General features: G+C 36.4%; 3 protein-coding genes across 3 annotated transcripts; 2 read left to right on the forward strand and 1 right to left on the reverse strand.

Moving 5' to 3' along the window:
* Positions 1–1,704: 1,704 nt before the first annotated feature.
* LOC118056867 (pentatricopeptide repeat-containing protein At5g66520) lies at positions 1,705–3,889 on the reverse strand. Its single transcript, XM_035069258.2, has one exon. The coding sequence runs from the start codon at positions 3,821–3,823 to the stop codon at positions 1,940–1,942; it is 1,884 nt and encodes a 627-aa protein (XP_034925149.1). The 5' UTR covers positions 3,824–3,889; the 3' UTR covers positions 1,705–1,939.
* A 4,512-nt stretch (positions 3,890–8,401) lies between these two features.
* LOC118056865 (ER membrane protein complex subunit 8/9 homolog) lies at positions 8,402–13,832 on the forward strand. Its single transcript, XM_035069257.2, has 5 exons — positions 8,402–8,750; positions 8,946–9,092; positions 9,175–9,234; positions 13,244–13,410; positions 13,552–13,832. Exons 1-5 carry the CDS (start codon positions 8,541–8,543, stop codon positions 13,580–13,582), a joined length of 615 nt encoding a protein of 204 aa, XP_034925148.1. The 5' UTR covers positions 8,402–8,540; the 3' UTR covers positions 13,583–13,832.
* A 1,483-nt stretch (positions 13,833–15,315) lies between these two features.
* Positions 15,316–18,318, forward strand: LOC118056776 (oligopeptide transporter 1). Its single transcript, XM_035069121.2, has 7 exons — positions 15,316–15,397; positions 15,617–16,062; positions 16,159–16,256; positions 16,374–16,946; positions 17,042–17,309; positions 17,388–17,570; positions 17,653–18,318. Exons 1-7 carry the CDS (start codon positions 15,316–15,318, stop codon positions 18,271–18,273), a joined length of 2,271 nt encoding a protein of 756 aa, XP_034925012.1. The 3' UTR covers positions 18,274–18,318.
* The last annotated feature ends 5,559 nt before the right edge of the window (positions 18,319–23,877 follow it).

Genomic DNA, 23,877 nt, shown 5'->3' on the forward strand with positions numbered 1-23,877 from the left:
AAGAAAATAATTTGATCTCAAAATCAAGATGCCTAAATGCATGGTAAATACCTCATTTTACAGGCTAAAATTTAAAACATTGATTACATGACTAACTATTTAGTTGGTGGACAACCATTGACTTATTTGCTGGTTATTGATATTGTTGGCTAACCAAAACATCATTGCTAACATTAAAATTTGAGTACATAGTCTCATGAAAGTTGTGGGCAATTATATTAGCTTTCCAACAAAAAAACTCAAAGCTCATTTGAACTTCTAGAACTCGAGATATGGGATGAACATTGAACATTGTCTGGGCTGCAGGACAGATTCCGGCTTCTTTTTTGTTGCTAAGATTTGAACTTGAAAACGGCAGCTTTGAATCTTGGACTTTTCATAAAAGTTTTAGGCATATATCTTAGCTTTTCATCAAGATAAACTAGATCTAAATCCAAGGTCTACAACTCTAGTTATGATTCAACAACTGAATAATGTTTCAATTTGAATTGAACCAACATCTCTTCTCTAAGCTTATTCTTTTCTTTGTCTTCTTACTTTCAATAGTTAATCACATGAATCAATCCTTTGAATTATGAGATATAACTACATTTAAAATGAACATTTACCATAAATTAAAGTTATCTTATATTATTAGACTTGTTAATATAAACATGCTTAAGTTAGGGAATTTAATGATACTTTAGTGCAATATGATGACATAAAACCTTAATAAAAATGTATTTTTAAGTACTAATCACAAAACTTCACATAATCAAAAAATTGATATCTCTAAGCCTTCACTTTGCTTCCTTCTTGGACTTCTTGATTTATTTTTTAATGAAATCCTTCATACTTATTGATATGATATGTATATAAAACTTGTTTTTTAATATTTATTCTCAACCAGATATATTATTAGTTCAATTTTTATTTTATTATTATCATTATCAAAATATATAAAATCATAAATGTGTGATCTAAAAGTCATCAAATTTTACTAAGATTAAACAAGTAAATTTATATGATTTTCTAGGAGACCAACAAATTTTTGTAATCTCAAAAACTCTTATAGCAAATTGAATTTTTAATGGCATATTTTTAAAGTAGTTTGATCAAATGATATGTTATATAATTTGTGGTGTCTTCTTGAGTTTATACTTTTATTAATTAATTTAATTTATTTTATTCTTGAATTATGATATTTTAGATAATTTTTATTTGGTTCGACCATTAAAAATAATAAAAGCATTTCTTTAACAGAATTAATATTTTAGTATTTGTCAATGAAATGTTTTATAAATATTAATGAAAATTCAATCCATTTTCATAAATAATTTGAATTTTTTTGAAGTTGAAAAATATATTTTTTAAAACAAAACAATTTAACAAATTAAAATAGAAAACATGCCAAATTATCTCAAATTGTTCTTGAGTCCCAATGATTTCATATGAATTTATATAAGTAATTTTAGTGTGATTTTAAAAAATTTACAATTTAAAAAATTAATCTATTTTTCAAATTGCAAATATTTTAATTTGGACCCAAATAAAATTTGGGAGCATTCCAAAATATCTTATATTTTTTAAAAAAAATTTGTTATTTAAAACAAAAAAACTTAAAAAGCTGCTTAATCTCAATTTTTTAAAAAAATTAAATTGATTTTTTTTAGCATATATAAAAAATGTGAGCTCAAAATTGTATGTTTTTTTTTTAAAAAAAGAAAAGAAAAGAAGGTTTCATCAAAGGACAACGGAAGGACAATATTTACCCAAAACATATGACAACCCAGGCAAAAATTGGCATAAAACCGAGTACTACTTGGTTCAACTTGCTTCTCTCTTCAAGACTTCAAGACACAATTGCCTAAATTTCTAACCAAAAAGTGTGGAAAAGATGATTAAATTTGCAGCCAACTGTGACACTGCAATTTGAGAACACTTTGTTGCTGTCGATAAATTACCAGAAATCCCTACAAGAACACTGGCCATCTCTAAAACAATGGAAACGGTTTCTGTCACGTACAATTATCTCTCGACTTGTCATCCCTGATATGATTTTGAGGGCAGCATGGCAATCCTCACAAACACGGAGATTTTTCATAATCCTGATGGGTGTTCCCTCTGGCGTGGTCATTAACCCAAAAACCACAGCTAATTTCTCACTGTGACGATACAAAAACTTCTCCTTCTCCTTCTCCTCCACGTCCAACAGAACAACAGATGTCTTAGGTGCATATCCTCTACGCTTCATTTTGACCAGTAGTTTGTCCCATATCTTGCATATATCCTCAGCCTGAGGGTGTGTCTGATCTCCAGCAACAAACTCATGAACCACTCCATTAACAGTGATTGAACTCCACCCACTTGTCTTCTTCACCCCTCGATCTTTCATCAACTTCCTCACCCTTGCTGCGTCTTCCCATCGTTCTGCTTCTGCATAAATGTTTGATATAACCACATAGTACCCATCATTAAGAGGATCCAATTCAGAAAGGTGTTTTATTGCTTCCTCGGCCAAATCAATGTTTTTGTGAACTTTGCACCCACCAAGGAGAGCCCCCCACACCACTCCATTTGGCTTAATAGGCATGCTCAAGATAAACTCGCGAGCCTCTTCAAGGAGCCCTGCCCTACTAAAAAGGTCAACCACGCAACCATAATGCTCAATCTGTGGAATCACACCATAATCCGCAGTCATGCTAGCAAAAAACCTACGACCCTCATCAATCAATCCCATGTGGCTACATGCATGCAAGAGCCCAATAAAAGTAACCCCATTAGGCTTCACACCTAGTTTGATCATCTCAGAGAAAAGACACAGAGCTTCCTCTGCTTGCCCATGCATTGCAAGCCCAGCAATCATTGCTGACCATGACACCACAGTCCGTTCTTCCATTTCATAAAACACTCTTCTGGCATTCTCCAGGCATCCACATTTGACATACATATCAATCAAGGTATTACAAACATGAACATTTCTCTCAAACCCACTTTTTGTCGAGTATTCATGAACACTCCTCCCAAGATCTAGATCACCTAGATCAGCACAAGCTGCAAGAACAGAAACAACAGTCACCTCATTCGGCCTCACCGCTTCATCTTCCAACTTCATAAACAAATCAATAGCCTCCTTAGGTTTGCCACACTGAACAAAACCCGAAATCATCGAAGTCCATGACCTAACATTCTTGTTAGGCATCCGCAAGAAAAAGCCATAAGCACCATCAATCTCTCCCCTCTTGACCAACTGGGCTATCACTATATTCCAAGTAACAGCATCTCGTTGCGGCATTTTCTCAAACAACAACATAGCATCACCCATCTCCCCACACAGACCATACAAATTCAAGATCATATTTTGCAAGAACAAATTTGAGCCAAACCCAAGCTTCTGAAAAAGCCCATGAATGATTTTACCATTCACAACATCAGATAGTTTCAGACACGCTTTTAGGACAAAAGAACAAGTGAAAGTATCAGGCAAGACATCAAACAAACGCATTTGATAAAACAACAAAAGGGCATTAGAAGGGCAATCGCCCTCAGCAAAACGTATTAAACAAGAATTCCAAATGGAAGTTTGAGGTATTTCAAGGATATGAGAAAAGATTTGGTGGGCATAAGAGAAGGAAGGGGAGAGAGCACAAACAAAAGCAACTTTGGTTAAAGGGAGGATAGAGAGAGGAGTGTTTGTTTTTATAAGGCGAGCATGGAGTTGTTTTAGCTCAAGTGGAGTGTTGAAATTGTGGATCAGGCGATCATTATTTTTGAGGTTTTGGAAAGTGAGGGAAGGTGGTGGGAAACAGTGAAGGGAAGAAGATAGAGAGGAAGAGGACATCATTTCCTCTTCCACTTTCAGTTAACATATGTTATTCTTCTTGAATCCTTCCTTTGGCCTGTGAGGGTGCTTTATATATATATATATATATATCATTATTAATTTTAGGATCCATAAATTAATTAAGATAAACAAAAACTAATCTAATATTCATTTTAATAATAAAAAATTTCCTTCATAAAAATTAAGCATTCGAACTCTTAATTTGATTGATTGTGTTCCACATCAGGCATTACCATCTCCTATTCATTCTCCATGACTAAGTGTTGAAATGATTTCGTCAAAGCTGTCCACGGCAAGGCTTTGGCAATAGCCACGTCAAATGGTATTTACTGAGGCTTGCCTTTCTCAAGTGATTGGAGTGCTATAGCTTACTTTCGAAAAACATATAATTGAGATGAGGTGGTGGGAGCCACTACCCCACATCGACTACTAGCATGCTAATTGGCCCTTTTTCTAGCCTACCTCTCCAATACAAATATTCTTTTTGAATTCAACTGTATGAAGGCTAATGCTTTGCCCTCAAGATCGCACAACGAGCTTCCAATGAAGAACAGATCACATGATATAGCATCAAAACAAGAACTCTTAGGAAATCACCTACCAAACTACATATCCAGTCAATCTGATGAGGAAAATTAGAGATTAAACAGATAGTAGTGATGTATTTATGGCGAGGGGCAGCCATTCAACTTTCAAAACTCTGAACTTCAACACAGTAATACTTCTCAGAAGAAAATATCATGTTCCTTATCTGGGAAACTTCACAATTTAACACAGATATATCACTGCAAAATTTTCTTATTAATGGCAACCACGAGCCCAATGCTCATCCAAATCATTAACATTTAAATTTCGTCTGGTCTACATGCACGGCTGGGGCCAACCTTACTTGAAGAGTTCTGGATTCAGCCAGTCCCTGCAAATACAAAAACAAATTGCTGATATGATTTCTATGAATAAATAAGGTGCAAAGCCTGATGCTAAACTTGTCTGCATGTATATGAAAACAGAAGACACGCCATTCGACTCACACTCGACACATGCATATGATGCTTACTTGGTAATGTCATCAAGGTGGTCATCAAAGTCTACCACATCCTCCCACTTCTTGGATGAAATATAATCCAACAGAACAGCATTTGCAGCTGGTTCCTTAGTTGTCAATCGGCAGCCTCCATCTGATCCAGCTAGCTTCCAGTTCTTGGATGCATCCCTTGTGTAAAGCTAGTACAAGAAGGGAACAAATGTACTTAGACGCTAGACTGAAAATTCATTAAATGGGGGGTAAATTGGGCAATTAACAAAGTAAACATAAAAAATTCACGGAATAACACCGTTTAAAAATGTTATGGCGAAACAACACACTTTCACCTTGTTGCGTTTCAGAAGCACAGCATTTACTTTTACTAAATGTTGCTATTCCTAAGCGTGGCAAGATAGTTCTCACACTTTCAAATAACAACATTTAGTAAATGTAGCGCTTCTGAAGCGCGACAAGGTAAAAACTGGTCAACCAATTCGTAATGGTCAACAAAACCGATCGACTAATTCCGAAAATAGTAAGGAAAATCTCAAAATTGCCAAAAATAGAAGGCCTCGACGAGATTTTTTATATCTAGAGATCCGATGGTCCTCGTAGCGAAAAAATGGTTGCTATAGAGAAAACAACTTCTAGAAACTTCTATAAAAATCTGAGCACGATCCAACAGTTGAATCAAATGTTAAGGTTTTTTTGAGCTGTTATTTTGGTCTAATGCGACCAGACCTCCTCTTAGGCCTAGAACTATCCCACTGATCATAAATACATCTGCTAGGCCATCCACGTAATCTGATTGAGGCAGATCCTCATTTAGTTATGACAAACCCATACCTGACTGTTTAGAATCACTCGTTATCACAAGCTTGACTACATAATTGACATTGAAAAATAAAGGACAACAACTGTATGAATAATAACTTTATGTTATTTTAGTTGGAGTCTATTTTTGAGTTTACAAGACAAAGATGTATATTTTAACTCAAAAAACATATTTGAAAAAAACAAAGTTCATTAAATAATGGTTTTTATGTGGAACGGTCGACCTATTAATACAACAAGATCCAACGGGGCGATCAGTTGAGTCAAATGATTGGACTTTCACCTTGTCACAATTTAAAAGCACGACAAGGTGAAAGTGTGCTATTTCACCAAATCCTTTTCAAACAGTGTCATTCTGCCAATATTTAACATTTATTGTGCTAATTTGACCAAAAAAAAAAAAAAACAACCTTAAATGGGACCATCATACTAGGGTTCATCTATCAATTAGTGAGTGGTATGAGTTAATGGTGGCGCAATGGTAGGGGAGCGAGATTGTTTAATTTTTTAACACAACAGTGAACTATCACAGAATAATCACAAAAGTAACTGTCGGAATGCTAACAAAGGAGAAACTAAGAAATTAATGAAATCTCAAAAGAAAAGTTCAAACAGATAACTACACCAAAAACATATCATGTTGCTGATGGCATGAAAAAGACCTTAGATCAGTAAACACATAGACAAGTAACTTGTTGCATATCTGTAAAAGGTAACTTAAGAAGACGGGTAATGTTGAATATCTTACCATTATGAAAATATACCTCATGAAAAAAATCTTTTATTATATATTTTGATGTTATCACTCAAATTATTTTTAAATAGATTACATAAACTTAATAAATGATCTCTTACACTTTGATCACACTAAAAGTATCTTTTTTTATTTTTAACTAAGTGGTAAGATTGTACTTTGAAAGAGTTATACTTAACTTATTTTACTCTTAAGAGTTAATTTGTTTAACACTTAAAAGCTCCAGTGAAAACTTGTTTTCTCTAAAAAATGTGTTATAATCTTTTTTAATAGATGGAAGAATACATTGAAAATTCAAAATATTTTACTCCATCTTTCTTAGGGAGAGTAATGGCTATGCGATGATTTTCACCTAAAAATACCACTTGTTCACCTTGTGTAAATTACCTTACAACACTTTAAGCTTATAAACTCTTTAATCTACAAGCTTTTATTATTTTCATAATCCTCTCAAAAAATTAAACTTTATTTGCATCAATCATCCATTCCACATTCTTGAGATAGATTACATTCCATAAAGCTATTATATTGTAAGGTATGAAAAATCCTTAAAGGAGAGAATCTATTGTGAAAGTGTAAGTAGCACTTAAACCATTTAGAAAAATATTTGATTGTGAGCTATTAAAAAGTTAAGATCTTGATCTTGAAAAAAGATTATGAGTGAAAGGTTTTCTAATCTTGTTCCTATAAAAAAAAAAATCAGTGTATTGGTAAGGTCTCACATGTTAAGAAAATCATAAGTTAATAGTAAGTATTTGAATGATGATTCAATGAGTAGAGTAGGTGATTGTCCAAACCACAATAAACTTGGTATGTCTCTCTTGATCTTTATCTCATTTTATTTGTGCATTTCATATTTGATATTTGTTACCAAAAATTTGAAGATTTAAAATGATTAAATTTTTTAAAGTATCAAATATTCAATTAAAACCTAATTACCCTCTTTTAGGTGTTATTTTAGACTTTCAAGAGAATCTAGTATTAAAAATGAAGATATTTGGTATTGATTTTTGTTTTTATTTTTCAAATATTTGGAAAGAAAATATGAAAATTATAAAAAAGTGGTTTCAAACTTTTTAGTGGATTATATCTTGAGTTATGGTTGAGACTTGGTACAGGGTGTCTTGGATTCAATTCAAGAGCATGTTCGATGCGCTCAAGCATTTAATGACTAGGTTTGGGGTTTGGGTCAGGAATTGGGTTAGAAGGCTTAATATTTGGTTCTAAACCATGTCTAGGATGTCTAGGGTCTAGACTGACACTTGGTTCAGGGTGACCAAAAGTTGGTTTAAATTAGGTTCAGAGCAATCGAGATTTAGGCCAAGACCTTGTTTAGGGCGCATAAAGTTCGGGTTAAAATCCAAACCAGATTCAAGTTGGGACCCCAAACTAGAATGCCTACAAGTTTGTCATAGAAATCAAGGTTTGGTATAGGGAGTTAAAAGAGTTAACTTGAAGAATCAAGGTTTGTTTGAGACCTAGTCTAAAGCGCTCAGAAGCTGGGTAAGGACTAAGTTTATAACAATTAGGATTTGAGTTAGTCTAAGATAAAATCTAAGGTGCTTCTAGTTATGGCTAAGCCATTATTAGAGTTTGAGATGCAATAGGTTCTGGTCAAGGGTGCTCGAGATTCGTGATCTACATCAAGACACATATAAAAGTTGATTTGAGACATTTGAAGTTCGGGCTAAGTTTGATGTGGGGGTATGGTTTAGGTTGGGACTAATGTTGCGATTTGGATTGGGAATAAGTTTGAGACATTGAGTTTTGATCTCAATCCAAATTGTATGGTTTAAGAAGAGACTTCGTGTTTATTTAAAAATTGTTGGTGTTGCTTTTTAAATTTATTTTTTATTTATAAAATTTTATTTTTGATATTAGTTAATTAAAACCATATAAAAATATATATTTTAAAACTAAAAGAATAAAAAATAAAAATAAAAATATATAGTTGTAACATGTTGTGAAAAAACACCTAATACGAAGAATTAAGCCAAGACTGATTACGGGATGCTAAATAGTTGGAGAATTGAGACTGAGCGATAGACAGACAAACCCAGCCAAGATACGAGGCAATTTTCTCGAATTGAGAAGAAAAAAACACGATGGGTGGTAGTGGTGGTGAATTGAGATACGAGATTTCACAAAACGCCTACATAAAACTAGTACTCCACTCTCTCAAGCACAAAACCTCCGCCGTCAACGGGGTTTTCGTTGGCAGTTCCTGTGACGATGTTGTCCAGATCATCGACTCTGTCCCTCTGTTCCACAACCACCTAGGTCTTCTGCCTCCTCTCGAGATCTCTCTCATCATGGTAAACAACTAGTAATCAATATTTTCTTTTTCACTTTTGGTTAATAAAAGTAAGATCCTTTGTTAATTCAATGTAATTAACATGTACTTATTAGTTATAATTTGAAAAGTTCTGGGATTGATTTATACTTATGAGATGAGATTGTTGATTTTTTTTTCTAAAAAAAACTGGTTTTCTTGAATTGTTTGTGAATAGATAGAGGAGTATTATAGCGCTCGAGGTTTGGGTATAGTGGGTTACTTTCACGCAAATGAGAGGTCTGATGATGTGGAGCTTGGTAGCGTTGCAAAGAATATTGGCGATCACATCTATCGCTACTTTCCCCAAGCTGCCATTCTTTTGGTATGTATTCTTTCTGTTGTAGATGATGATGCTCTTGTCTGTTGTTTCTTGCTGGCTTTCATTTTGAACCTTTTCTATGCAGTTAGATAACAAAAAGCTTGAAGCTTTGCCAAAGGGGAAAGATCGGCTCCCTGTTATGCAGGTTAGCAGCTTTGTCTTATCCCGGTTGTGTTATTTGGAAAACGTCTAATGTTTGCTGGGAACATTTAGCAAGTGGTGGTTCCATCATAAAAGAGCCTTTGGTTTGCTATGCAGTGACTGAGAAGATAAATTATGCACCAAATATTACATTATTCTACTAAATCCTTTTGAGTGGCTTTAGAACCACTGCTTTTGATATATCCACAGATAGGACTATAGTTTACGGCCATTTTGCCAAGGGTCAATGGCATGCCTATGATTTATTCTGCAACAAATGAATTAATCCAATTTATGTTGTTTTTCATGGTGTTTTATCTACTGATTTGGGCTGTTTGGGAGGGAAAGAGGGGGAGGAAACAAATCTAGCATGGAATTGGTTGTAGAATGTTACTCATCTGGCAATGTAGGTTCGAACATCTTCGAGTTGACAGGACATCTAGTGGCATGAACTCTAGGGGAATAATAATTTATTAGTCTTTATGAGTCTCAAAAAATATTTGATTTTGATGGTTGCTGTAAGACTAATTGAAGAGCACTCAGGGGTGTCTAAAAATGCTGTTGCACATTGTGACAATGAAAGAAATGCAAATCAACGTGAAGTTTTCTGTAAGCCTACCAGTCTACTATACTTGATGTCTGATGCTTTTTGCTCTCCAATTTCAATGTATGCATAACCTTGCCTGAATTTAATCTCTCTCTCTCTCTCTCTCTCTCAAATAGAAACATAGGCTTCCATTTCAAATTCAAATGATTTACATCAGTGTTGATAACCCCAGGTATAGTCTCTAAGAACAGTTTCTTATCCTGAGAGCTAAAGCCTAGTCTAACACATTCATGAGCCGCTTGACTTGGCATCACTACATAACCATCAAGATAAAAGAGAGGGTTGTGCTGTGTGAGAATTTGTTCTGTGTTATGGTTTATGGACAACTTAGGTCCCTGATATGTTAGTATTTGGACATTGTTTCTAGTATTAGCTATTACTTGAATATGAAGCTCTCAGTTTGCATTTGTATCTAATTTTACTAGTTTGTAATCACAAAAGGATCCAAGGAAAATTTGGTCCAATAACAATTGGGGTGTCAATTCACTAATGAGCTTAGAAATGGTCTGGTTAGAGTTAAACAAATTGGGAACTGTAGTGGGCGATTGCATTTGAATTGTTGGCAGAATTGAGTGTAGTTAATTGCATGAATGAAGATCCTATGGGGATAGTTAGTTAGATTAAGGAAGCAACATCTGTGAGAAGGGACTGTGCTGGATTGTTCTGGTAAGAAGGGAAATGGTTGTTACACTGGCTTTGATGTGCTTGATAGAATACATGCCAAGAATAGGAATTGAAGGAACATATTGTTTATTATCAGCTAGACAGATCAGTCATAAAGAGGGAAAGGAGAATGTGATGGTTTAGGAAAGAAGTACTGGGGAAATGGCTAGATGGCTGTATATGTAATCATAGTGAAGTTTGAGTAATATAAACATGATACTTGGTGCAAAAGAGCAGGCATATCAGGAGATGAGCATGAATAATGTTGCTTAGTCAGTTGCAGTAGCAGGATGTCATGATTCATAACATCCTAGTTCTTGTATCACCTACATTTGAGAATTTAATCATCATTTTGTAATGCAGTGCTAACCCACCATATAGCTGCATGCATCAATCCTTGTTCGTCCAAAGCAGCTGAGAATCTGATCTTTGATTTGTGATGTCTCCGACTCGTTTTCAGAAACTGTATGGAGTTGGGACTTGATTTAGTGGAGAGTTCCTGTCCAATAGAGGTATATTGAGTTTTCAATGTGGCTGCACACACCTGTGTTTGATAGGGAGGGAGTTATACCTCCTATGGGTTTTGACAGGAACTACTTGTTGCCAGGACAAGGAGCAATAAAAAACCGATTCCATTTAATTCTGGTGAATAACAGTTGGAAAAAAGATCTATGTGGGAAAATTAGGTCCAAAACTGTCAACAAAATAAACTTGTGTGCCTAAGCATTTGTGACTTTGATATACTCTTTTCAGGAAAGTAGACCTTTCATTACATGAGGTACAAAAACAATGTGCTGTCTGAATCTCAATGGTGTGCATGCTGATTCTCAAAAAAGTCATGAGCCACTCCACTGGCTTCCCATTTGCAATTAGAATCCTGTAAAAGTTCCAGGGAGGCAGGCAACATTCGATGTACTCTATCAATAGAGTGAATTCAATTGACAGTTATTCCTTGTTGTGCATCAACTATTACAAAATCATTTCCCACCAGGAGGCTTGTGTAATCTGCATTTCTTACTGTATGGATTCCAAAATGCAATTGCCATTGCTTCTCCTATTTCTGGAATCATCTTGCTTGTGCTCCTCTGGTTGTGACTAGCTTAAGAATTTCCCTTGTGCTCATGAATTGCGCATCATTCCTGTTTTCTGAGCATCAGAGCAGATAGTAGCACCTGTGTGAATCTTGAAATTACCTTGTGTTGGGGGCATCAATACTTCTCTTCAACTATCTTTTAAACTCTCATGTGATCTCTCCATTGCTGCTCTGTGGTCTGATAGGAAGTTAATGGCTCTATTGATAATAACTATAACTCTACTTACATGCCAGAATTAATTGTTTATCCATATTTAGTGATTTATAGATATGTTGAAATATCAATGATCATCTGTTAAGTTACCTTTTACAGATATGCAACAAGTTACTTGTCTATGTGTTTATTGATCTAAGGTCTTTTTCATGCCATCAGCAACATGATATGTTTTTGGTGTAGTTATCTGTTTGAACTTTTCTTTTGAGATTTCATTAATTTCTTAGTTTCTCCTTTGTTAGCATTCCGACAGTTACTTTTGTGATTATTCTGTGATAGTTCACTGCTGTGTTAAAAAATTAAACAATCTCGCTCCCCTACCATTGCGCCACCATTAACTCATACCACTCACTAATTGATAGATGAACCCTAGTATGATGGTCCCATTGAAGTTTTTTTTTTTTTGTCAAATTAGCACAATAAATGTTAAATATTGGCAGAATGACACTGTTTGAAAAGGATTTGGTGAAATAGCACACTTTCACCTTGTCGTGCTTTTAAATTGTGACAAGGTGAAAGTCCAATCATTTGACTCAACTGATCGCCCCGTTGGATCTTGTTGTATTAATAGGTCGACCGTTCCACATAAAAACCATTATTTAATGAACTTTGTTTTTTCAAATATGTTTTTTGAGTTAAAATATACATCTTTGTCTTGTAAACTCAAAAATAGACTCCAACTAAAATAACAGAAAGTTATTATTCATACAGTTGTTGTCCTTTATTTTTCAATGTCAATGATGTAGTCAAGCTTGTGATAACGAGTGATTCTAAACAGTCAGGTGTGGGTTTGTCATAACTAAATAAGGATCTGCCTCAATCAGATTACGTGGATGGCCTAGCAGATGTATTTATGATCAGTGGGATAGTTCTAGGCCTAAGAGGAGGTCTGGTCGTATTAGACCAAAATAACAGCTCAAAAAAACCTTAACATTTGATTCAACTGTTGGATCGCGCTCAGATTTTTATAGAAGTTTCTAGAAGTTGTTTTCTCTATAGCAACCATTGTTTCGCTACGAGGACCATCGGATCTCTAGATATAAAAAATCTCGTCGAGGCCTCCTATTTTTGGCAATTTTGAGATTTTCCTTACTATTTTCGGAATTAGTCGATCGGTTTTGTTGACCATTACGAATTGGTTGACCAGTTTTTACCTTGTCGCGCTTCAGAAGCGCTACATTTACTAAATGTTGTTATTTGAAAGTGTGAGAACTATCTTGCCACGCTTAGGAATAGCAACATTTAGTAAAAGTAAATACCGCGCTTCTGAAACGCAACAAGGTAACAAGGTGAAAGTGTGTTGTTTCGCCATAACATTTTCAAACGGTGTTATTCCGTGAATTTTTTATGTTTACTTTGTTAATTGCCCAATTTACCCCCCATTTAATGAATTTTCAGTCTAGCGTCTAAGTACATTTGTTCCCTTCTTGTACTAGCTTTACACAAGGGATGCATCCAAGAACTGGAAGCTAGCTGGATCAGATGGAGGCTGCCGATTGACAACTAAGGAACCAGCTGCAAATGCTGTTCTGTTGGATTATATTTCATCCAAGAAGTGGGAGGATGTGGTAGACTTTGATGACCACCTTGATGACATTACCAAGTAAGCATCATATGCATGTGTCGAGTGTGAGTCGAATGGTGTGTCTTCTGTTTTCATATACATGCAGACAAGTTTAGCATCAGGCTTTGCACCTTATTTATTCATAGAAATCATATCAGCAATTTGTTTTTGTATTTGCAGGGACTGGCTGAATCCAGAACTCTTCAAGTAAGGTTGGCCCCAGCCGTGCATGTAGACCAGACGAAATTTAAATGTTAATGATTTGGATGAGCATTGGGCTCGTGGTTGCCATTAATAAGAAAATTTTGCAGTGATATATCTGTGTTAAATTGTGAAGTTTCCCAGATAAGGAACATGATATTTTCTTCTAAGAAGTATTACTGTGTTGAAGTTCAGAGTTTTGAAAGTGGAATGGCTGCCCCTCTCCATAAATACATCACTACTATCTGTTTAATCTCTAATTTTCCTCATCAAATTGACTGGATATGTAGTTTGGTAGGTGATTTCCTAAGAGTTCTTGTTTTGATGCTATATCATGTGATCTGTTCTTCATTGGAAGCTCGTTGTGCGATCTTGAGGGCAAAGCATTAGCCTTCATACAGTTGAATTCAAAAAGAATATTTGTATTGGAGAGGTAGGCTAGAAAAAAGGGCCAATTAGCATGCTAGTAGTCGATGTGGGGTAGTGGCTCCCACCACCTCATCTCAATTATATGTTTTTCGAAAGTAAGCTATAGCACTCCAATCACTTGAGAAAGGCAAGCCTCAGTAAATACCATTTGACGTGGCTATTGCCAAAGCCTTGCCGTGGACAGCTTTGACGAAATCATTTCAACACTTAGTCATGGAGAATGAATAGGAGATGGTAATGCCTGATGTGGAACACAATCAATCAAATTAAGAGTTCGAATGCTTAATTTTTTTGAAGGAAATTTTTTATTATTAAAATGAATATTAGATTAGTTTTTGTTTATCTTAATTAATTTATGGATTCTAAAATTAATAATTAGAAATATACTAAAAGGGATCAACCTTTCACTGTAGCAATCCACAGTGAAAGGCTGAAATGTCTTCTTCTTCTTCTTCTTCTTCTTTTTCTTCTTTTTTTTTTTCTTTTTACTTTGTTTTTTTTTTTCTTTGTTTTTCTTTCTTCTTCTTCTTTTTTTTTTTTTTTCTTTCTTTTTATATATAAAGCACCCTCACAGGCCAAAGGAAGGATTCAAGAAGAATAACATATATTAACTGAAAGTGGAAGAGGAAATGATGTCCTCTTCCTCTCTATCTTCTTCCCTTCACTGTTTCCCACCACCTTCCCTCACTTTCCAAAACCTCAAAAATAATGATCGCCTGATCCACAATTTCAACACTCCACTTGAGCTAAAACAACTCCATGCTCGCCTTATCAAAACAATCGAATTATCAAAACACAACTTAGTTATTGTTTTGGTTGTCCTGTTGGAGTTGTTAAAACAAAGAATGGAGTGAGATTTGTTTTTCTTTTTGGCTTCAGGCGTTGGAGATACCCTTACCCAGTGTGTTTATAGCATATACATAATTAGACTAGAATCCTTCAAAGTAGGTAAATACTGGCTGGCCCCATTGGCCTCGTTTTTTGTCAGAAAATGATGCAGGATTCATCTCTTTTTCATATGAATCATCAGATGCATGTTTACTAAGTTGGCGGACAGCCAAATTTGGGCAAGGGCTTCCTTGACTGTGAATGTATGGCTATTACATGATAGAATTTGTCTTTTTATTGCAAACTGTCGGTCAATGCTAGAATATAGAAGGCATGCTCCAACTAAGGACGATGTAGGATCTGTATAAATAGGTTTGATAATGTTTGTGTTGCTTTGAAGAGATTTGCTAAGAGCCTAGGACTATTCTCTTACTCTCTCTCCCGGGAAAAAAAACATAGGAGATGTAGAGAGAGGAGCTACGAAACATGGCAAATTTAGTCGACGAAGCAGCGCCCCAATTCAAGTTGCCTGATCGTGAGAAGCATCATTTTGAAATTGACGAAGCAGGTAATCAACCATATGCCTCTCCTCTTCTCTCTCATATATATATGGTTTTTGTTCAGAAAAAAAGTTGTTTTGTTGAATACTGCTGTACAATATTTTTTCACAGACAAATATTAAAGTTAAAGATGCTTGCTTTGTATACGTTTAATATTTTTAGCATGCATGCATGGTGAAGTCGGGTACAGTTTGTAATGAATAATATTTTATGGCTTGCTTATGTAGAAGCTGAAGAAGTGAACGATAATCCAATTGAGCAAGTCAGGCTTACAGTTCCAATCACCGATGATCCTACACAGGCAGTCTTAACATTTCGAACATGGGTTCTTGGGTTGGCAGCGTGCATCCTTCTTTCCTTTGTGAATCAATTCTTCCAGTATCGTTCTAATCAGCTATCTATCAGTTCAGTTACAATACAGATTCTTGTTCTCCCCATAGGAAAGTTCATGGCTGCAAAACTCCCAAAGAAACAAATCTCGATCCCATTTACAAAATGCTCAGTTTCATTGAATCCAGGGCCTTTCAACCTGAAAGAACATGTATTGATCACCATATTTGCCAACTGTGGAGCCGGTGGTGTATATGCAGTGTACATTATTACAATTATCAAAGCCTTCTACCACAGAGGGCTCCATCCTGTCGCTGCTATGTTGCTTGCACAAACCACTCAGGTATATATATATAAAAAAACACACACGCGCGCGCGCGTATGTCAAGAAATGTTTCTATGTATCTTATAATGTTTCCTGGCACTTGATGCAATTCAGTTGCTTGGTTATGGATGGGCTGGTACGTTCAGAAAAATTCTTGTGGATTCGCCTTACATGTGGTGGCCTGCAACGCTTGTCCAAGTCTCTCTATTCAGGTATGTACTACTTCGATCTCTCTAGATCTTTCTTCCCTTCTCTTGAAAAAACTTGTATGGAAAGTCTGTTAATTAAACACTTGTGTAATGGTGCATGTATATTTATGCAAACTGCAGGGCATTGCACGAGAAGGAAAAGAGAAAAAAGGGAGAACGTACAAGGCTGCAATTCTTTGCCATTGTCTTCGTTGCAAGCTTTGCTTACTATATTGTTCCTGGCCACCTTTTCCCTTCACTATCAGCTCTCTCCTTTGTTTGCTGGATATGGAAGCGCTCGATCACCGCTCAACAGATCGGTGCAGGGTTAAATGGTCTTGGAATTGGCTCCTTTGGTCTTGACTGGGCGACTGTTGCCTCTTTCTTGGGAACTCCTCTAGCTTACCCTTTCTTTGCCATTGCCAATACTATGGTTGGTTTCATCCTGGTTATGTATGTCCTTGTCCCCATAGCATACTGGTCTAACTTTCGTGAAGCCAAGCGATTTCCCATATTTACCTCTCACACTTTCGATGAAGATGGTCAGATATTCAACATTACCCGTGTTCTTAATGAGAAAACATTCGACCTTAATCTAGTGGAATATGAGAATTATAGCAAGCTCTATTTAAGTATCTTCTTCGCCTTCTTATATGGATTGAGTTTTGCATCTCTAACAGCTACCCTTACTCATGTTGCTCTTTTTGACGGAAAGTACGCCATCTTCCTCACCATTAATTTTGTTTAATTCCAGCCTAATTAATTGTTTTTTGTTTGTTTGTTTTGATATAGAATTTTCGTTTGCGCAGAAATATCATAAACATGTGGAAGAAGACGACAACTGCAGTGAAAGACGAGTTTAGTGATGTGCACACAAGAATTATGAAGAAGAACTACGCGGTAGTCCCTCAGTGGTGGTTTACTGCCATCTTGGTTATATCACTGGCTCTTTCGCTTCTGGCTGTGGAAGGTTTTGACCATCAGCTTCAGCTTCCTTGGTGGGGACTTCTCCTAGCCTGTTTCATCGCTCTAGTATTCACCTTACCCGTTGGAGTTGTTCAGGCGACAACAAACATGGTATGATCTTGTCTTTTGGGAAGCAATAGACACACACACACAATCCATCACTCATGAACTGTGTAAACATCTATGCAGCAAATCGGACTAAATGTGATCACAGAATTGGTTATTGGGTACATGTACCCAGGGAAGCCTCTTGCTAACGTGGCTTTCAAGACGTATGGCTACATTAGCATGACACAAGCACTCAGTTTTCTCGGTGACTTCAAAATGGGGCACTATATGAAGATCCCCCCCAAATCTATGTTCATTGTACAGGTAAATCTTTATGTTGACCACCCTCTAACTAGTCTATTTCATTTGGATATAGGATACTAACTTGGTTTTATTGTGTCTACAGCTAGTTGGAACAGTAGTTTCTTCCACTGTTTACTTTGGCACAGCATGGTGGCTTCTCTCATCTGTTGAAAACATCTGCAATCCAGACTTGCTTCCTGATGGGAGTCCTTGGACCTGTCCTGGAAGCGATGTCTTCTACAATGCTTCAATCATCTGGGGAGTAGTAGGACCTCTCAGAATGTTCACAGACAAGGGAGTCTACCCGGAGCAGAACTGGTGGTTCCTCGTTGGTTTCCTTGCCCCAGTTCCAATGTGGTTTCTCCAGCGCAAATTTCCAGAGAAAAAATGGATCAAGTTGATTCACATCCCCCTTATCCTTAGTGCCTCATCAGCCATGCCATCAGCGAAAACTGTGCACTACTGGTCTTGGGCATCTGTTGGATTTATCTTCAACTACATTATTTACAGGAGGTACAAGGGATGGTGGGCTAAGCACACCTACATCTTATCAGCTGCTTTGGATGCTGGTGTTGCCTTCATGGGAGTCATCCTTTATTTTACCCTTCAATCCAAGGATATCTATGGCCCAGCTTGGTGGGGTGCTGACGTTTCTGACCATTGTCCATTGGCAAAATGTCCTACAGCACCAGGGATCAAGGTCAAGGGATGCCCTGTTCTCTAAGAAAGATTGAGAAATTCTACATCTTTTAAACTATAGGAATTTGCGCAAGGAAACTATATGAAAAATTTGGTCGGTGACGTTGATAGAGACTGCTCAAGGGAAATAAAGAAGACAAAGCAGTGAAGTTCATTAATTCAGAAGAAGTTTACTGAAACAGCCACAGCCGTTGTACATAACATGTCGTCTTCATTCTAGATTCCAGTATTTGAGTTATTATTGGTTTTTTTTTTCTTTTTTATCGTATGATCTCAATGATACCAGTCTGACGTAGTAGAAGCTTCTATGGAAATAGAACGCCGCCTGTTTCTAGGAAAATTGTTCGAATCCTCGAACTAAGAAAATTACACTCGAATCCATGAGTTTTAGAAATTAAAATTCTCCCAGAGAAAATTCTTTATTGAATTCAAAAGTGCCTTACAATGAAAAAAGGCGGCCTTTATATAGGCTGCAAGTCCTAATTTGACTAGGAATATAATTGTTTAGGAAAGAAATAACTAGAATAAAGAAAGCAAATACTACAGCCAGGAAAGTAAATAAATCCTGATATTATGACATTAATGAGGACTCCTAAATAAGGTGGCAATCTGCTGGAAGAAGACTCCAATGGTAACTGCAGTTCTTGATTTCTCTGTATTTATATTATTCCCCGCAATCTGCTCTTCCTCTCCTCCTGTAGACTGTTCTGCATCAGTCTCTCCTGCATAAAAAGAACTCAACCCCGAGTGAGTTAAGTGAGAAGACGTCATATCTAGAGGATGATACTCATACAAATCTGCCACGTTGAAAGGAGGGGAAATGGCCATTTCTGCAGGAAGGTTTACAACATATACGTTGTCATTAATTTTCTGAAGGATCTGGAAAGGTCCATACTTCTTGTCTTTAAGCTTGTTGTATGCTCCTACATGCTGTCGTCCTTTGCATAAATAGACCATCACAAGGTCTCCTTCTTGAAAGGTTTGGACCCTTCGCTTTTTATCTGTTGTAGTTTTGTACTTGGCATTAGAAGCCTCAAAGTTTTGTCGCGCTTCTTCTTGAATGGACTTTATACGATCTGCCATATTTTCTGCTGCTATGCTTAAACCTGGCAGTTTTGGTAGAGGAACTAAGTCCAACGCATGGCGTGGGGACAACAATAAACAATCTAGAATAATGTCTTCCCAGTGGACCGGTTGAGCATACTGTTATAAGCAAACTCGGTTTGTGTCAACGTAATATCCCACTGTTTTGGTTTTGTCCCAGAAAGGTAGCGAATCAGATTCCTAAGAGTGCAGTTTACTACCTACGTCTAGCCATCTGACTGAGGATGGCTGGTGCTGTTAAAATTTAGGGATGTGTCAAACCATAGCCATAACGTTCGCCAAAAATGAGTCAAGAATTTGGTGTCTCTGTCGGATTTGATGGACTTGGGAACCCCATGCAGACACACCACCTCCTTGAAAATAAATTTGCTACGTGCACTACATTTGCAGTCTTCTTACAAGCAATAAAAAGAGTCATTTTGAAATACCTGTCGACCACCACGAAAACTGAATCAAATCCGCGTTGGGTTCATGGTAGGCCTAAGATAAAATCCATGGAAAGATCCTCCCAAGGTGCTGCTGGGATAGGCAAGGGCATATACAAACTGGTATTTTGGAACTGTCCCTTAGCAGCCTGACATACGGGGCACCATTTAACATAGTTGCCAATGTCTCTTTTTAACTAGGGCCAATAATATCTCTCCTCAGTAATGGCTATTGTTTTGTCACGCCTCAAGTGTCCACGCAAATCTCCACTGTGCAAGTCATGAATTATTTGAGCTCATAGTGAGCTCCTAGGTATGCATAATCGATTACCATGGAATAAATAGCCTTCATGGATATGCAGGTTCTCCACAGGAAGCTCGATTTGGCACTTTGTCCAACTATCTTGAAAATCTTCATCTCCAGCGTACAGTTCTTTTAGGCAATCAAACCCAATGACTTCAATTTGTAGAGTGACCAGTAGTAATGTCCTTCAGCTGAGAGCATCAGCTGCTCGGTTTAGTCGCCCAGCCTTATGTTACAGTGTGAATGTGAAGCATTGAATGAATGAAATCCAGCAGCCATGCATTCTGTTGACACTATTCTGGCTATTGATAAATCTTAGTGGCTGATGGTCGCTGAATAAGGGTACTACGTAGTGCTCCTAGACTTTTAAGGCGCGAAAGACAGCATATAACTCCAGCTCATAGGTAGACCATTTCTGGCGAGCTTCACTAAGTTTTTCACTACAGAACACGATTGTTCTGCCTTCTTGATACAACATAGCACCAATACCTATGATGGAGGCATCACACTCTACTTGAAATAATTTATCAAAATTTAGGAGTGCCAGAACTTGGGTCGATGATAGTTTTTCTTTGATCAGTTTGAAGCTCTGCTCTGCTGCTTCTCCCCAATAGAATTTCCTTATCTTCATGCACTCAGTAATGGGTGCAACTATTCGGCTAAAATCTCTAACAAATCGTATGTAAAACGTTGCTAGTCCATGAAAACTACGGACCTTGCTTACTATTCGCGGAGTTGGCCAATCTCGAATGGCATGGATCTTTTCCTCATCTACCTTAATTCCATCAACACTTATTATAAACTCGAAGAATAGCAAGCTACTGGTCATAAAGCTGTATTTTTTTAAATTAACATACAACATATTTTGCTGCAGAATTTTAAGTACTTCCCTCAAGTGTTCAACATGGTCAAATTGGGTTTGGCTGTAGATTAATATATCATCAAAGTATACCACCACAAATTTTCCCGTGATAGGTTTTAGTACCTAGTTCATAAACCGCATGAAAGTACTAGGTGTATTGGTTAGCCCGAACGGCATTACTAACCACTCATATAATCCCTCCTTTGTTTTAAAAACAGTCTTCTACTCGTCTCCCGGTCTGATCCGAATTTGTTAGTACCCACTTCGCAAATCAAGTTTTGAAAAAACTTTGGACCCGGATAACATGTCCAGCATATCTTCTAATCAAGGGATAGGTAACATGTATTTAATTGTGATCTTGTTGATTGCTCAACTGTCGATACACATGCGCCAACTACCATCTTTCTTTGGCACTAACAAGGCTGGTACTGCACAAGGGCTCATGCTCTCCTATATTATTCCCTTATTAATCAGTTCTTCTACCTGTGCTTGCAGAACCTAACTTTCCTTGGGATTCATCCGGTAATGGGGATGATTTGGCAAACTAGCTCCTAGCATGAAATCAATCTGATGTTGTATGTCCCGTACATGAGGTAATCCATTAGGTAGGTCTAACGGTATCACCTCCTGAAATTCCTCTAGTAATGGTAGCAGTGTGGGTGGAATGTCAATAGAATCCCTGCCAACTTCTCCTCTTACTACTACGGAAAAAATCTCTCTGGCCTTCTTAGTCTCTTCCATGAATTTGCCCCCATCCACTAGCAATATTGGTTTTCCTTGTGACTTCAATTTAATGCTGGCAAACTCTTCTTTTATAAGACCTAGAACGACCTTCAGGCCCCCCTTTATGAAGACATAAATGTTGTCATGGCCCCTGTAAGTGGCATCTACATCATACTGCTAGGGTCATCCCAGGATTATATGGCAGGTATACATTTCCACCACGTCACATGTAACCTCATTTGCATAATTCTTCCCAATTGAGAATTTAATGTGGCAAACTTTAGTCACTTTGACTTCAGTGCCACATTTGATCCAGCCAATTTTATATGGTGCAGGATGCTTCCTAGTTTGCAATCCCAATTTAGTAACCATTGCTTTTGATACTATATTTTCGTTACTACCACTGTCAATGATAATATCACAGACCCTCTTGTTCACAGTACACCTGGTTCTGAATATATTATGCTGCTAGGAGGGTTCTTCTCGTTTTGGTGTCAATAGTAGTCGTTGAAATATAAGAGACCACGAGAATAGTTTTCCCTCATCGCCTCCTGTTACTTCTTCTTTTTCATACGTATAGGCTGCTCCATTATCATCTTTCTCTATATCAAAGAGGTACTCTTCTTCTGGATCTATTAGGTTCACGGTACTCCTTCTTGGACACTGGTTGGAACGGTGTCCTGGTTGTCCACATCTATAACATTTATCCAAACCTGGACGGGCATAAGGATTTTTGGGCGTCACCTCGGGTGGAATGGTGTTGGCAGGCTTTGTTGGTGCTCCACTGCTGCTTATTCCTCGTATAGTGTTAGAGAAGGAGGGTTGAGTTGTTGAAGTCAGCGGGGTCATCGAATTTATTTCCACTAATTTTTCTATTAATAGAAAGGTCATCCATATTTTTTATGAGATCAAAATATTTGGTTTTCTCATCAAAATAGATATTCCAAATCCTTGTATACTTTAGAAAATGTTTTAGATTCAAAACCTTCAAGTTGTGTCAAATACACATCTTCATGAAGATTCTCATTCAGAAATGAAGTTGTGACATCCATTTGTCAAATCTCATAATCATTGTATGCATCTCCAATAAAAAAGATCTTTGTTTCATCAAAGTCAACCTTTGTCTTTATTTGTAACCTTTAACAAATAGTTTAGCTTTGTACATTTATAAGTTGTCATCAACCCACTTATATCCTATGAGTTTTATACCTTTTTAGCCCTAGTTGGTGTATATGGAATCCATCTTATATTTCATGGCCTCAAGCCATTTCTTATAATTAATATTAGATATTGTTTCCATGTAATTGGTAGGCTAATCAAGTATAAGTAATTCATCATTTTCAATTTTCATAAGAAGTTAATAACTCTATAGAGTTCTTGTGTTTCTTAAGCTTCAGGTTAAATGTTATAGCCTCAAGCTTGAGGTCTAATTGGATGATTTTTTTGTTTTGGAATTTCTTTAAGTTTTATTTTTCTCTCACTACTCTTTTCGGAAAAAAAATTATTTCTATCGAAATATAGCATGTTTTGAGACAAAAACCCTTTGTCTCAATAAGATGGTAAAAAAATATCCAATAGTTTCTTTTGGATATCCAACAAATTTATATTTGTCTAACTTAACTCTTAGCTTTGCAAATACAATACACGTTATATAAGTCTCACATCTTTAAATCTTTAAATATGATGAGTTTGGTCTCCTACCTTTTCATATCTCATATAAATTATAATAAATAGTTTTTATTGAAACTCTATTTAAAAAGTAAGCAATAGCTTGTAAGGAATAAACCTATAAATAAAATGGAAGGTTTACATAGCTCATTATGGACCACACTATATCAATTAAGGTGTTCCAAGAGGTTTCCCTTGTGAGATAATCTCATATTCTTTTAGATAATGTTAAAAATATTTACTCAAGTATTGACCATCTTAATCAGATTAAAGTATAATAATACTCTTTCCCATTTGTTTTCAACTTTACTTATGAATTCTTTGAATCTTTCAATTGATTTAGACTTATGTTTAATCAAATACACAAAACAATATCTAGAATGATCATCAATAAATGTAATGAAATATGTATATCCATATATGACATGAATCATCATTAGTTCACATATATTTATATGTATCGGACCTAACAATTCTTTAGGCCTTTCACTCTTTTCAATAAAGAGTGTTTTGTTCATCTTACATAATAAACAAACTTTACAA

The sequence above is a fragment of the Populus alba genome, chromosome 1 (genome assembly GCF_005239225.2).
Source record: "Populus alba chromosome 1, ASM523922v2, whole genome shotgun sequence".
Taxonomy (NCBI): Eukaryota; Viridiplantae; Streptophyta; class Magnoliopsida; order Malpighiales; family Salicaceae; genus Populus; species Populus alba.

Bases quoted from the DNA above. Each gene is read 5' to 3' on its own strand.
- LOC118056776 (XM_035069121.2), top strand. From the start codon at position 15,316: ATGGCAAATTTAGTCGACGAAGCAGCGCCCCAATTCAAGTTGCCTGAT. The intron at 16,063-16,158 runs GTATATATATAT...GATGCAATTCAG, and splicing joins TGCTTGCACAAACCACTCAG to TTGCTTGGTTATGGATGGGC. The intron at 17,310-17,387 runs GTATGATCTTGT...ACATCTATGCAG, and splicing joins TTCAGGCGACAACAAACATG to CAAATCGGACTAAATGTGAT.
- LOC118056865 (XM_035069257.2), top strand. From the start codon at position 8,541: ATGGGTGGTAGTGGTGGTGAATTGAGATACGAGATTTCACAAAACGCC. The intron at 9,093-9,174 runs GTATGTATTCTT...TTTTCTATGCAG, and splicing joins CCCAAGCTGCCATTCTTTTG to TTAGATAACAAAAAGCTTGA. The intron at 13,411-13,551 runs GTAAGCATCATA...TTGTATTTGCAG, and splicing joins CACCTTGATGACATTACCAA to GGACTGGCTGAATCCAGAAC.
- LOC118056867 (XM_035069258.2), bottom strand. From the start codon at position 3,823: ATGATGTCCTCTTCCTCTCTATCTTCTTCCCTTCACTGTTTCCCACCA.